The sequence below is a fragment of the Peromyscus maniculatus genome, chromosome 14, assembly GCF_049852395.1.
Source record: "Peromyscus maniculatus bairdii isolate BWxNUB_F1_BW_parent chromosome 14, HU_Pman_BW_mat_3.1, whole genome shotgun sequence".
In the NCBI taxonomy this organism is placed as follows: Eukaryota; Metazoa; Chordata; class Mammalia; order Rodentia; family Cricetidae; genus Peromyscus; species Peromyscus maniculatus.
Genome location: NC_134865.1, coordinates 18,890,359 through 18,905,033, shown reverse-complemented (window position 1 = coordinate 18,905,033; position 14,675 = coordinate 18,890,359). Strand labels below are relative to the sequence as shown.

General features: G+C 41.6%; 1 protein-coding gene across 8 annotated transcripts in view; it reads right to left on the bottom strand.

The window, feature by feature from the left end:
• Positions 1-14,675, bottom strand: part of Hectd1 (HECT domain E3 ubiquitin protein ligase 1) — a 92,268-nt gene that overhangs the window by 15,140 nt on the left and 62,453 nt on the right. For 2 of the 8 annotated variants that reach the window (XM_076550689.1, XM_076550692.1), the window contains exons 25-29: positions 13,191-14,027; positions 12,305-12,526; positions 7,309-7,442; positions 5,669-5,791; positions 3,978-4,134 (exon numbers count right to left, since the gene is read on the bottom strand). In XM_076550689.1, coding sequence (XP_076406804.1) covers positions 3,978-4,134; positions 5,669-5,791; positions 7,309-7,442; positions 12,305-12,526; positions 13,191-14,027 — 1,473 coding nt within the window. The remainder of the gene's footprint in view (positions 1-3,977; positions 4,135-5,668; positions 5,792-7,308; positions 7,443-12,304; positions 12,527-13,190; positions 14,028-14,675) is intronic. The other 6 variants (XM_076550688.1, XM_076550693.1, XM_076550690.1 and 3 more) reach the window with 3 other exon arrangements.

Here is a 14,675-nt window from a genome sequence, read left to right as displayed (position 1 = left end):
TCTTCACCAACCCCACATCTGACAGAGGATTGATCTCCACAGTACATAAAGAACTCAAGAAACTAGACATCAAAATACTGAACAGTCCAATTAAAAATGGGCTAAAGAGCTAAACAGAGAATTCACAAAACAAGAATCACAAATGGCTGAAAGACATTTAAAGAAATGCTCAACATCCTTAATCATCAGAGAAATGCAAATCAAAACGACTCTGAGATACCACCTTACACCTGTTAGAATGGCTAAGATCAAAAACACTAATGACAGTCAATGTTGGAGAGGATGTGGAGAAAAGGGAACACTCCTCCACTGTTGGTGGGAATGTAAACTTGTACAACCACTGTGGAAATCAGTATGGCGGTTTCTCAGAAAATTAGGAATCGAACTACCTCAAGACCCAGGCATACCACTCTTGGGTAGATACCCAAGGAATGTTGATTCATACCATAAAGATACATGCTCAGCTATGTTCATAGCAGCACTATTTGTAATAGCCAGAACCTGGAAACAACCTAGATGCCCATCAACGGAAGAATGGATAAAAAAAATGTGGTACATATACACAATGGAGTACTACTCAGCAGAGAAAACCAATGAAAGCATGAAATTTGCAGGCAAATGGATGGAACTAGAAAAAAATCATCCTGAGTGAGGTAACCCAAACCCAGAAAGACAGTCTTGGTATGTACTCACTCATAAGTGGATTCTAGATATAAAATAAAGAACAATCAGACCACAACCCATAGAACCATGAAGGCTATATATATAGCATGGAGGTCCCTAGGACAACTGTGGCTTATAATAAATTTCAGTTTTACTCAATTATTGAAAAAAAAAATAGCCAAAAGAATGGAAAAACATGAACTATGAACCAAAGGCTGAGGGGCCCCCAGCTGGATCAGGCCCTCTGAATAGGTGAGACAATTGATTGGCTTGATCTGTTTGGGAGGCATCTAGGCAGTGGGACCAAGTCCTGTGCTCATTGCATGAGTTGGCTGTTTGAAACCTGGAACTTATGCAGGGACGCTTGGCTCAGTCTGGGAGGAAGGGACTGGACCTGCCTGGACTGAGTCTACCAGGTTGATCGCAGTCCTGGGGGTGGGGAGGGGAGGCTTTGCCCTGGAAGAGGTGGGAATGGGGGGTGGGCTGGGGATAAGAGGAGGGGGTGGGAGGGGGGAGAACAGGGGAACCCCTGGCTGATATGTAGAACTGAATGGTATTGTAAAATAAAATAAAATAAAAGGAAAAAAACAAACAAACAAACAAACAAACAAGATGGGCAAGATGGGAAACAAGCTCACAAGGAGCACTGCACTAGGAAACAAGGCCATCCAGTCACTAAATGATGTCTGCTTAAACCTCTCCTGGCTTTAAGATTCACTTATTATTTCTGGTTTGTGTGAAAAGGTCCTATTACGGAGTTCAGGGTGGCCTGGAACATGCTATATAGTCCGGCAAGTTCCAGGCTAGCCTTTGAACTCATGGCAATCCACTTGCCTGAGCCTCTCAGACCAGGGTAACTAAAAATAAATAAATAAATTAAAAAAATGAAGCATTACTGGGCAGTGGTGGTGTACACCTTTAATCCCAGCAGAGCCAGGCAGATCTCTGTGAGTTCGAGGCCAGCCTGGTCTACAGAGTGAGATCCAGGACAGGCACCAAAACTACACAGAGAAACACTGTCTCAAAAAAAACAAAAAAACAAAACAAAAGAATTGTGTATTAGAATACCTGGTGTATACTGAGGCACAATCAGGTACCATGATAAACAACCTAAAATGTCTTAACTTCATTTCATCTTTTGTTTTTTAACTACCTTGCCAAAGAAGAAGTCTCATTCTCTCCATGAAAGAGATGTGGAGATCCAGTATTTCTACAAAATGGGTGTTCTTGTTTATTATCTCATACTTCTCGAGATTTGAAGTCTTACATCAAAATTGTAGGCTTCGTTCCTACTGGAGGCTCCAGGGCAGTGGAGATTCCTTACTCTCTGGGCAGGCCCAGATTCTTTAGCTCATGGCCCCTCATCATGGTTGTCACTTCTGGAGGCTGTGCAGGCCCAGACTCCTTAGTTCACAGCCTCTCATCATGGACCTCTGTTTGCTTGGCACCACATCTCCTATGGCTCCAATCCTTCTGCCTCCCTCTTACAAGGACTCTATTGGGCCCACCTGGAGGTGCGTAACTCAATTTACCTGCAAAGTCTCTCTGCCATGTTAGGACAACATAGTGACAAGTTCCAGAAATTAAGCTCTAGATATCGTGGGCAGGAGGGGGCAGATTAGGTGCCTATCATGCCGTATAAAACGCCCAGTTTTTTGTTTTTGTTTTGCTATGGAGATAGAGTCTCACCATGTAGCCAAGCTGGGCTTGAACTCCACCTGCTTCTGCCCCTAAATTTCAGAATTCAAGGCATGTGCCACCACACCTAGCACTGTAAGAGTTAGCAGATAAAGTTATCACCCAGGCCACCTGACTCCAGAAATCTTGATTGGAGAAGCAGACAGCTTTTCAAAGTTAATATTTAACACTTTTGATCCAGTAGAAAGCAGAATTAAAAACCCACCTTTAAATAATGCCTTGCTTAAAAGACTTGACAAATACAAACAATGCTTTGTTGGACATGTAGCTTCATGGCAGACTGCATGATTCAAGGTCCTGGGTTCAATCCCCCAGCAAACACACACACACACACACACACACACACACACACACACACACACACACACACACACACACACACACGGATCAACTCTTCTTTAAGAAGCCCATATACATTCTCTGAAGTGTATCTTTCTGAACATCTTTCTTCTTAACCCCTATGCTCAAAGTCTACCTTTAAGTATCTATTCTTTTTTTCTTTTCTTTTTTTATTGTTTTTATTGGAAGGTTTTGTTGTTCTTCTTGTTCTGAGACACAGTCTCATCTAGCCCAGGCTGGTCTAAAATTCAAAGTAAGCCAAAGCTGGCCTCAAACTTCTGACTCTCATGCCATCAGCCTCCCACGTGCTGGTACTGCAAGGTATGTGACAACATACCCATCTGAATACCTTTAATAAAATCCCAACTCTGCTTAAGACAGAACGAAGTTGGATTGCTCCTCTGAAATATCCGTTTTTGATTGTTTGGGTTTTATGCTATGTGTCATGTGCGTTGTACATTTGTGCACTTGTGCACACACATGCGTGTGGAGGCCAGAGGTCTACACCATGTCTTCCTTAGTTGTCTTCACTTTATGTTTTTACTTATGTTTGGCTGCCAGCACGACCCAGAAATCCCCGTCTCTGATCCCAGTAATGGGATCCCAGACACCAGCTGCCATACCCAGCTTCTTCCCCCATATGTATTTTTACGTGTGTGTGTGTGTGTGTGTGTGTGTGTGTGTGTGTGTGTGTGTGTGTTCATGTATCTGCAGAGGCCAGAAGAGGATGTCAGACCCCTGGAACTGGAGTTACAGGCAGTTGTGAGCTGCCTGCTGTGGATGCTGGGAACCAGACCTGGATCCTCGCAACAACAGCAGCTGCTTTGGAGCAGAACCGGTTTCTCCCACCCCACCTCCCACTCTGGCACAGGTGCTGAGGACCCCAACGCAGTCCTCCCGTCTGCAGAGCAGGTACTTCCCCAGTCGAGAAGAGCCCCAGCCCTGAAACAGCTTTTTTGAAACTTCATTTTTATTTTTTTTTTGATATTTACTTATTTATTGGGGGAGGTGCCACAGAGCACCTGTGGATCTGGATCATGGAACAATTTATGATCTCTTCTACCATGTGGATTCCAGGGTTTGAAGGCAGCTTGTCAGGCTTAGCCCCTTTATACCCTGAACTCGATCTATCATTGGTCCCAACATCTATACAGCCCAGGGTTTAAAGGAAAATGTGTTATAACCTGCAAAGAGAAGCAGCACTTGACTTCTCAAACTTTGTGTAACCATTTCATCGGTCACCAACTAAGACTGGATCAACACTCAACCCACTGTACCTGGGGGAGGGATCTCGAGGTCTGTTGTCTGTTGGACGTTGGTCCGACCGGGTCTAGGATCAAAAGCAGGCACCAAGGCGGAGAACTGGCGCTTGAGCACGTAGTCATCGTCCCAGGTCCGCCGGCGTCCTCCTTTGGTTTCATACTCCTCTTCCTCCTGTGGCAGGAAAATTCCTCATACGGTCACACAGTCTCGGGAACAGATCTTATCCCTCAACTGACTTGCTGTCTACCAAATAAGGTAGCTACGTGTCAAGTCATTCTTTCATTTTAAACTACAGTTAGTTACTTAGGTGTGTATTTTATGTCTGTGTGGAGGTCAGAGGACAACTTGAGGGAGCTGGTTCTCTCCTTCCAACATGTGAGTCCCAGAGATCAAACTTGGGTTTGTCAGGGTTGGTGGCAGGACGTCATCCACTGAGCTATCTCACTGGTCCTTAGTTCTCTCTGGAGACTGTACTTCTTTACTTGAACTGATTGCTAAAGCATAAAATAAGCTAATACAGACGAGTAAAGATACATATTTATCAAATGTATATTGTACTGGTGGTGACACAAAGCTATACCTGTGGTAATATGACAAAGAACTATATTCAATCTCTATTTCCTATCTTTGATACTACAATTTGGTGGCATAGACTAACCATTGGGAAAAACCTAGGCAAAAGGCACAGGCAACCTTTTGTAGTACTTTTCCAATTTCCTATGAGTCTATTTTTTTTTCTTAATGTAAACTTCATTTCATACTAGATTATTGGCACAAAATGGGTAGGTAAGTCACTGGGAGGTGTTTTGAATTTCTGTAAGACAAACAGATGAACGTCTTTACTGTGAAACTCTGAACACTTGACTGAAATAATTTTTCAATAGATAAATTGATATTATACAGCTATGGTGTTAGCTCTATGTATACATATTATGTATAACTATGATGTATGACTTCCAGCGTCACTTCTTCTGAAATCTGAATAATAACACTTAGAGGGCTGTTGCAAAGAAGTCAGTGACTCATGTGGTGCAATCAGAACTATGCCCACCCCTACGTGATCAGTGTTTGCTAAGAGGGTTACCACTACAGGCTAAGGAGGTAACTCAATAGGCCGGAGTGATTACCACCCGTACGTGATGGCCCAAATTCAAAGAGAAAACCAACTTCTGATCTATATGCATGCAGGAGCGGGGGGTGCTGAGTCTACATTTAAAAAATGTAGAGCTCGGGAATCGAGGTTTCTTTTTCTTTTCTTTTGTTGTTTAAGACAGGGTTTCTTTGTGTAGCCCAGGCTGTCCTGGAACTCACAGAGATCCCCTTGACTCTGCCTCCTGAGTGCTGGGATTAACGGCGTGCACCACCACCACCTGGATGAGATGTCTTAATGAGAGGGAGGAAAAAAAAAAAAAAGACTACTACAACTTCTTCCAGTGTAACTGCGACTACTGTAAACTTACTGGTTTTTAGTATATGCTCATTTCTACTCAAAGGCCAAGATAAGCAGTCTCAAGTAGACCACCACAGTTGCATCACACCAGAGCGATCAGCGATTCTCTGAACAGGGAACCTAAGCTCCAGGGGAAGGTGGTTTCTGCCGACAGCTCCCACCTTCTCCTTTCGGCATGTAATGATGGGCCTTTGGGTGACGCTTTCCTGTGGGTGTAAAACACACGATAGGGAGAGTAAACATGGTATTAACTACCTGTTCCCCTATAGGTCGGCTGCCTGCTCCAGAAGGAACCTGTGGCAGCTGTGAGGTGACAGCGTGGTGTGTTACATCAGAGCGGGAGCCGGCTCGACGTTGCAGGGATGGACGTCTGAGAATCTGAAATTAAAAAACACCAAAGACATAGGTTTAATGATTTGATCAATACTCTTCATTCAGTCTAGCCCAAGAAAAGTGTTACTCAGACATCATTCTCTTTAGGGCTGGAGAGATGGCTCAGTGGTTAAGAGTACTGGCTGCTCTTCCAGAGGACCCAGGTTCAATTCCCAGCACCCACATGGCAGCTCATAACTGTCTGTAACTCCAATTTCAGGGACTCCGCCACCTTCGCACAGACATACATAGAATGACTCCACAGTTGCCCTCCGCCTTATCACACATTCAAAGAAACTACTTATGTGAAAGTAATTAAGAAAGGAAGGATTCAAACCCCCTAAAATTGGTTTCAAGCCATTCCCATAAATTGTTATGTCTTTCTCAATGAGTTATTGGTAAATTCATTACATATCTTTGTTAAAGTTAAATTATAGATTAATCTCTATATATCTTATATGGCTTATCCATTCCAATTAGGCTTACAAGATGCTACATCACCTATTATAGAAGAATTAATAAACTTCCATGACCATACTCTCATAATCATATTCTTAATTAGCTCTTTGGAGCTCTACATCATCACACTAATACTGACCACTACACTAACTCACACAAGCACAATAGATGAAGAACTATCTGAGCAATCCTTCCCGCTGTTCCCTTAACTCCTATTGCCCTTCCCTCTCTTCAAATCCTATACACACCAATGTACATAAAATAAAATAAATTATTAAAAAAATTATTCTCTTTCATTGGCCGATGAGGTGTTTGGGTGTTTTATTTTGTCATGCATTTTATACTAGCCTTCTTCATAAAGAACACACTTAAGTGTTTTTTCTTTTTTCACAACACTAGAGACTGAACCCAGAGCCTTGTGTCCCATACTCCACCACTGAGTTACACCTCCAGTCCCTGGAGTAGCAACTTTCCTTTGAGACAAAGTTTTATCATATAGCCCAGTCTGACCCAGAACTTCCTGTGAATCCCAGGCTGCCCTCAGTCTTCCTGCTCCAGCCCGAGTGAGGGGACTATGGCATGTAATCTCTTCTTTTACACTCACTATATATTTTGTGTATGTATGTGTGAGCACACATGTATGTGGAGATCAGAGGACAACTTGTAGGACTCCAGTCTCTCCTTTCCCTATCTGGTGCCAGGGATTACTGAACTCAGGTCATCAGGCTTAGTGGCAAGCGTCTTTACCCACTGAGCAGTCTTGTGGGCTCCGGGCACATGCCATCTGAGTGATGAGACATACTAAAAAGCATTTTTTTTAAAGTTCTTCATTCCACTAACTAAATTTTTTTTGTCATTTAATAATATTTTATCCCATCTATTTTATTTTTGAGATAATTTTTTGATTCAGCCAAGACTAGCCTCAACTCCCCAAGTGCTGAGGATGACCTTGAATTTCTGATCTTCCTGTCTCTATTTCCCAAGTGCTGGGATATCAAGGGAGTACCACCATGCCTGCCTTTGAACACCCTACATCAGTGAAGGGAATGGGAGATTCTCTCTACCATAACCTCCTCGTATTCTTGGTCCTCCTGATTGTCATCTTCATTCTCATCATCTTCCTCATCAGGCTCAGGCAAATCCTCATCATCATCTAGCTCAGCTAACAGAGTACTGGCACGACAGCTATCAAGAAAATCTAGGAGGAAAAAAGTCAACAGCCTTATTGTCAGTACAATTAACAGCACACAACAGCAGCAGCAGGGTATCTTCACATCGGGGGTTGTGCAAACCAGAGATACAATTCAAAAGGCCCAAGCGTAAATGCCAGTTAATGATGCCGCCTATATATCATAACAACACACATAAGATAATAATTAACAACTGAGACTAATCACAAGCATGGCAGAGAGAATGGATGAACGCAAAGTGTACGCCAGTCCATAAAATCTATGAAATGGCAACCATGTGGATGTTGTTTAAGACAAAACAAAAATATAAACAACCCCACTTCACTCTCTGAATACTACAGGACATATAATATGGTGAAAAGAGCCCCTGGAGTTATTTATTCCACCCATGAATGGCTACTGAGCATACACTATGTGCAAAGAACTGTTATATCACATATACATCATTGTAAACAAACCTAGAATGTCTAAGTCTGTAAGAAACCTACAGAAGACAGAGGATTTAATAAATAAATGAACTAATATCTATAAATATGAGCTTTTATAAAAGGCCTTATGAAGACAAACAGAATTTAAGTCAATCAAAAAGAATTAAGCTTAGACCCAGCATGTTATTTAATGACAATGTCTACTTAAGAATAACATCTATTTGTAATGAAAAAGTATATAGTATCTTTCACATTGTCTATATGATTTAATGCATAAGCAAGTTCAGTAATCTTAAATCTCCTTTATCTTCTTCTTTAGGATATATCCTCCAATGAAGATTGGATCATGTTAGAGTGATGGTTTATAGCTGTAATGCAAACACTCAGTAGGTGGAAGCAGGAGAATCATGAGTTCAAGGCCAGCCTGAACTATACAATAAGATTGTCTTTCAAAAAAAAAAAAAAGGACCAGCAAGAAGGTTCAGTGTGTCAAAAGTCCTTGTCACACAAGCCTGACAACCTGAATTCAATCCTCAGAACCCACAGAAGAGGGAAAAACTGGCTCCTGGAAGTTGTCCTCTGACCTCTACACACATGTATCATATGCACATACAAAAAATAAGAAATAGTACTTTTTATTTATTTAATTATTTATTTATTTATTTATTTATTTATTTATTTTATTTTTTTTTTTTTTTGGTTTTTCGAGACAGGGTTTCTCTGTGTAGCTTTGCGCCTTTCCTGGAACTCACTTTGGAGACCAGGCTGGCCTCGAACTCACAGAGATCCGCCTGCCTCTGCCTCCCAAGTGCTGGGATTAAAGGCGTGCGCCACCACCGCCCGGCAGAAATAGTACTTTTTAAAAGTATGTATCAAATTTACATCATCCAACATAAAGACACTAACAAGCTGTTCATTACGAGAACTAAAAACAAGCAGAATAATGAGATTAAACAAGGAAAGTTTTTTTCTAGCTGTATAAAGTGAATACAAACTCTTAACACTAGAACTAAACCAAGGTGAAAATACATATTCCCAAAGAACATCAGATTATCGACAAGTATTTAGTAACCTGCATCTGCAGACCTTTAAGCCAAAAGTCTTTTAATCAAAATTTAGAAGAGTCATGATATTCTACTTATTAATTAAAAAGGTAAACATTTTTTTAACACTTAATATTGTGAAGTCAGTATGTGTCCTGTTGTTACTGACAAGTCCCAGCATGTCTGGCAACAGCTTTAGCATCAGTGACATTTAAAAACATGGTGTGTCTTGCAATGATTGGCATCTTACGTTTAACGAAATATATTACCCTTAGCATGTGCGAAAGGCTTTCTTGCAATTTACAACAGCTCTCATGAACATAATATGGCTCTATAAAAAATAAACCCATTACACTTGTGGTTTGGGTTTTAAGACACATACTCTTAACTTCATATACTGACATTTTCTGACAGTTTGACAATTCACTCAAGTCATTTTCCTGCATTCCTTCTGTTATTTGTATGTAAGAACAATAAAAGGCTCTCAGTGCCTGGCACGGTGCTACACATCTATAACCTGAGCTCCTAGACCTTGGGCCAGGAAAGTCAAATATACAAGTCTAGCTCGAACTACACAGTGAAATTTTATCCTAAATGAAGAAAGAAACCAGAAAAGCTCTAAATTTCAAATACGTGAATATGCCACATATTCAAACTATGGCTCTCAAAGTAGAAAGGTTACACTGCAATAATTTTTACATCTAATTAAAGCATTGTAAGACCAATGTTACTCACATCCCTCATGTAATCCTAAAAAGTCCATTAGTGTTAGGAGTAGAGAGAGTAACTTCATCATCTAATACTTCTAAAGACAGTCGATAGTCCGAACATTTTACGTCCTTTCACACCGGCATACCCACAGCGGCCCTTTTTTTGGAGGGTGGCGGGTGAGGGGTGGAGATTGAGACGGGATTTTCTCTGTGTAGCCCTGGCTATCCTCAAACTCAAAGAGAACCACCTGCCTCTGCCTCCCGAGTACTGGGATTGGACTCACAGCTTCTTAATCTTAAGACTACCATGATCAAGAGCTAAGGTGTGAGGAGCTGGAGAGGGGGGCTCACCAGGCAAGAGCAACTGCAAAGGACGTGAGTTTAGTCCCCAGCACTATGCTGGGCAGGGGCAAACACCTGTACCCGAGCTTCAGGGGATCCGACATCCTGTTCTCAACTCCATGAACACCTATATTCACATGTGCATACACAAATAAAAATGAATCTTAAGGCTTAAAATTACTGTATTAACAAGTGAGTAGGAAGGGACAGAGCGCCATGAAAATAACTAACTCAATGAATGTATAAGACTTTGAAGTAATAATCATCAAATTTTGCACATTTAATGGATAAAACACAAAAATGAGGAATATGACTGTCATAAAACAATAAAACATTAAATTTTTGGCTTAAAATATAAGAGACCATATTATAGGGGAAAAAGGAAACCCATTAAAAGACGTATACATAAAGTATTTAAAATGTATCATTATATAAGCTCTTATCTTTGAAATTATCAAAAATGATTTTTCTTTAAAAGAACAGAGGGCTGAAGATACAGCTCAAGGACAGAGCGCTAGCTAGCCTGTGAGTCCTGGGCCTGCTGGAGGGAAAACGGACAGAATGATCAAGGGTGTGTGGTAAAAGCATTTCACTTCATCTCAACAGGAAAACAACTTTTCTGGAAGTAATAACTTTTTAAGGAATTATCCTGAAAAAATTCACAGTACTACAATCCTAAATTGTTTATGGGGGAAAAAAAGTTGTGACTTAACTATAAAAGTATATAACTTATCATGAGGATCCCATAGAGGAATTTTTGGCAGTAATCCCAAATGTTGTAAAAACACATCCAGCAATGGGATATATTTTCAAATGTACTGAGTTAAAGAACTAACTCAAAAGATATAATTCCCTTTTGTGTATGTGTGTGTATATATTTATATATATATATGTGTATATAAATATATGTATGTATGTGCGCACGCGCGTGTGTATCAGACGTGTGTGTGTGTGTCAGACATGTACCTGATCAGGTTTGGGAAGTAGGGACTTTACGTTTTCTTTTACATTTTTAATAAGCCATAAGCCTGTCTAGTACCACGAAGGGCAGCAGAAGCCGGCAGAAGGTATCCATTTCACTGGAATTCCAGATGCCTGTGAGCTGCCCTGTGGGTGCTGGGAACTGAACCCAGGTCCTCTGCAATAGCAACAAGTATTAACTGCTGAGCCATCTCTCCAGTCCCTTTTTTAAAACATTAAGAGAATTAAGTAGTTTTTGTCTCTGCCTACTATACAGAAGCCATGAAGATGAAATCTGAGAATTTTCTAAGAAAACTATAATGAATTTGAAAAAAGTCAAATGTTAGCCAAGTATCATGGCAAATAACCCAAATTCCAGTACTCAGGAGACAGAGGCCGGATTGCCCAAAATTAAAGGTTAGCAGGCTCTAACTTGCTCTACATAGCAAGTTCCAAGCTAACCAGGGATACATAGCCAAACCTCATCTCAAACCAACAGAATTCAGCCATGCAATTCTTTCCAAAAGATCCTATAATTGTATATAAGAAGTATCACTTTATAAAAATCACTCTTCTGTCACACTTCTTGCCTTACTGACAGGTATCGAATATTTTGTTATAATGGTTATTAAATAATGGTTATTATTGACAAGAGGCAAAAGAAGATGATATATGAAAGTTCTTAGATGTGTACTTTGCTTATAATCAGTTTTTTTTATCAAATAGTTTACAAATTTTTTAAAGGCTTTTACTTTTTTTATTTTTTCTATTATCAGTTTGATACAGTACAAATTCTTATCCTAATAGTGAAAGGTTTCACTGAAGCTTGCCCAGTGATTGAGTAAAATTTTAAAAATCCATTTTATGCGTATGATTTTATTTTGCCTGCATGTATGTCTGTGAACCATATGCACGCAGTATCCTTGGAAGTCAGAAGAGATGTTGGGTCCCTTGGAACTGGAGTTGTGGATGGTTGTGAGCCACTATGAGGGGGTTGGGAATAGAACCCAGGTCCTCTGCAAGAGCAACAAGTGCTCTGAACCCCTGAGCCATCTCTCCAGCCCCTATAATCAGATAATTTTTAATACTCCTGCACATCACAGTTTCCCATTTTCTATGAAGACAAACTTATATAAAAGGTTAAAGATATCTGAGGATGGGCATGGTGGCACACACCTTTAATCCCAGCACTCAGAAGGCAGAGGCAGGTGGATTCCTTGAGTTCAAGGCCAGCCCAGTTACATAGCCAGTTCTAGACCAGCTAAAGCTACAAAGTGAGACCTTACCTCAAACTCCATATCCCCAAGAATAAAACCCAAGAATGACATATATTTATATACAGTATGGATGACACATCAATATGTATAAACTTCATGCTGTGACTTACCATATAGAGAATATTCAGCTTCCTGACCTGTGTCGCTCTCACTAGAGGTGGACGTGAGGCTGGTGGTTAAAGTGTTACTTAAGGACTGACCCACTGACAGAACTGTTGTCGCCGTGGCCACATTGCTGCTGCTGGTGACACTGGATGTGGACATTGTCACCGTGGATGTAGTGCCAGGCGTGGTTAAATTAGGGAAACTCTGAGCACCCATAAGAGGAGAAGCTAAAAATAAAAATGAAGCAAATCAGTTAAATATGAACCTTAGAAAAAAAAACAAGAAATAGTTTATTAAAGGCCAAGAAAAACATTAATAACGAAAACACTGAAAGGCAAGAACTTTGGGGACCCAACTGAAAACCAACTAAAAAACTACTGTTTTAAAAAATACTACTATGTTCAAAATATTTAAAGCCTGGCTTTTACAAAAAGGGAAACAAGCAATAGAAATAATTTTTACTGTAATTTCTATGGGAATTCCTTTGACCCATTAATAACTTCAATCAGAATTAAATGGCCGTCAGAGGCTAAAATGAATAGGAGCTAAGGAAAGCTATACTGGTTACAGCGATACTATTTAACATTAAATAGTCATCTACTTTGTCATGTCATTTTGTTTAACCATTTACTATAAATACACGTTGATCTGAATTCTTAAAACTTAGATTCCTCAGAGCTTGGCTGCAGAGTCCCAAGGGGCTGCCTCTGCTGCGGTCTGTCTGTCTACACGGCTCCAGCAGCTCAGGGCTGCAGCCGGAGCTCACTGGCCGGAGGCCCTGCGGGGTGGGGGCCCTCCGAGCCGAAGGAAGCCCTAGGTCCCGTGTCCCGTCCTGTGTCCCCACCCCCCCACCCCACCCCCCCACACACACAGGAGGAGGGGCTCACTCACTTGCCGTGCTCATCACAGTCCTGCCCAAAGTGTTAGTGTTGTTGTCGCTGCTACTCCGGCTGAGGTTCATGTTGTTGGTGGCGTTAGTCCGCGCTATGTTCGCCACTCTCCTCACAAAGCTCTCCAAGCTGGAGGTTTCTCTCGAGGACAGGTTAGGCACGCTTGCACTGGAGCTCATAGGGGCCCCAGCGGCCAACAAGGAACTCACCGACAGTCTGTTGCTTGCTGCAGAGCTAAGGGGGCGCTGGGAAGCCGCTTCCTTGTTAGTTAAGTCAGACACTGAGCTAACGTCAGGAGAGCTAACACTGACTATGCCCATGGATATGGCGCTAGACTCCCCAGGAGCTCGGACAGAACTATCAGGGCCTAACTTCCTGTCAGCATTTTCACTTCCCGTCTCCGCTGTTAGGGTGCTGGTGCTTGCACTGGAAGATGACCCTACTTCTGTTTGAGGGACGTTTTCAGCAGAAGAAAGAACAACAATGGGTTCATGGACATCAGCTCCTGAAACTATACTGTGTTCCATTACAATCTCTGATCTCCGTTCCGTTTTGGTCGAACCCAAGCTGATGTCGCTGCTACTGGCCACGCTACACACAGAGCTGCTGCTTCCTTTTCTACTTGAGGAGCCTGCAGCAGCAGGGGTCTTGTCTGGACAGTTGTTTTTCACCAGGCTGCTCCATGACTGCGTTGTGCCTGAAACAGTGGATGAAACAGGTTTGGGTGATGCCACTGTATCAGGGTCGTACCCTGGTGCAAGCTTGAGGTCAAATTTTCCTTCTGCGCCCATACGGTAAGAGTTTGAGCCACCAGCATCCCAGGTGACATCAATCCAGCCTGGAAAGGGACAGGAGTTTGTGAGACCCAGCAGAAAGCAGAGAGGAGCGCGTAAGACAGTAGCTCCACAATAGGGATCGGCGATTCATCAGTGCTGCACTTCTTCACCACTAACCACCTAGGCCTGCCGACCAGAAGCAAGTCTGTGTCCTCAAATTAATTAAAATATGACTGGATACTATTATGAGTCTATCTGAAGAGCTATACTATTTAGTCATTACAAAATCATATTTAGGAAAAAGTATGCACTATACACAAGGTTTCTGAGATACCTCTAAATTCTTCCCTGTATTACAGTTATCTCTGGACAGCCCAAGACTTGGGATAGTCTTTCATTTTGTTTTTTCTTTGTTTTTTTTTTGAGACAGGGTTTCTCTGTGTAGGCCCTGGCTGTCCTGGAACTCACTCTATAGATCAGGCTGGCCTCAAAGATGTGCACCACCACCACCTGGCCAACTGGTAATATTTTAGAACACTGTAAAAGTGATATTTGCATCTGTTCTGTTAACAATGGGAGTAGGAATCTTTTTTAATGGTGCTGAGGGTGGAATCCAAGGCCTGGCACATGCAGGCATCTAGCACTGAGCTACATCCCCAACCACAGGAACAATTTCTTTAAATGTGAAAGAAAAATACTGATTTCAATAA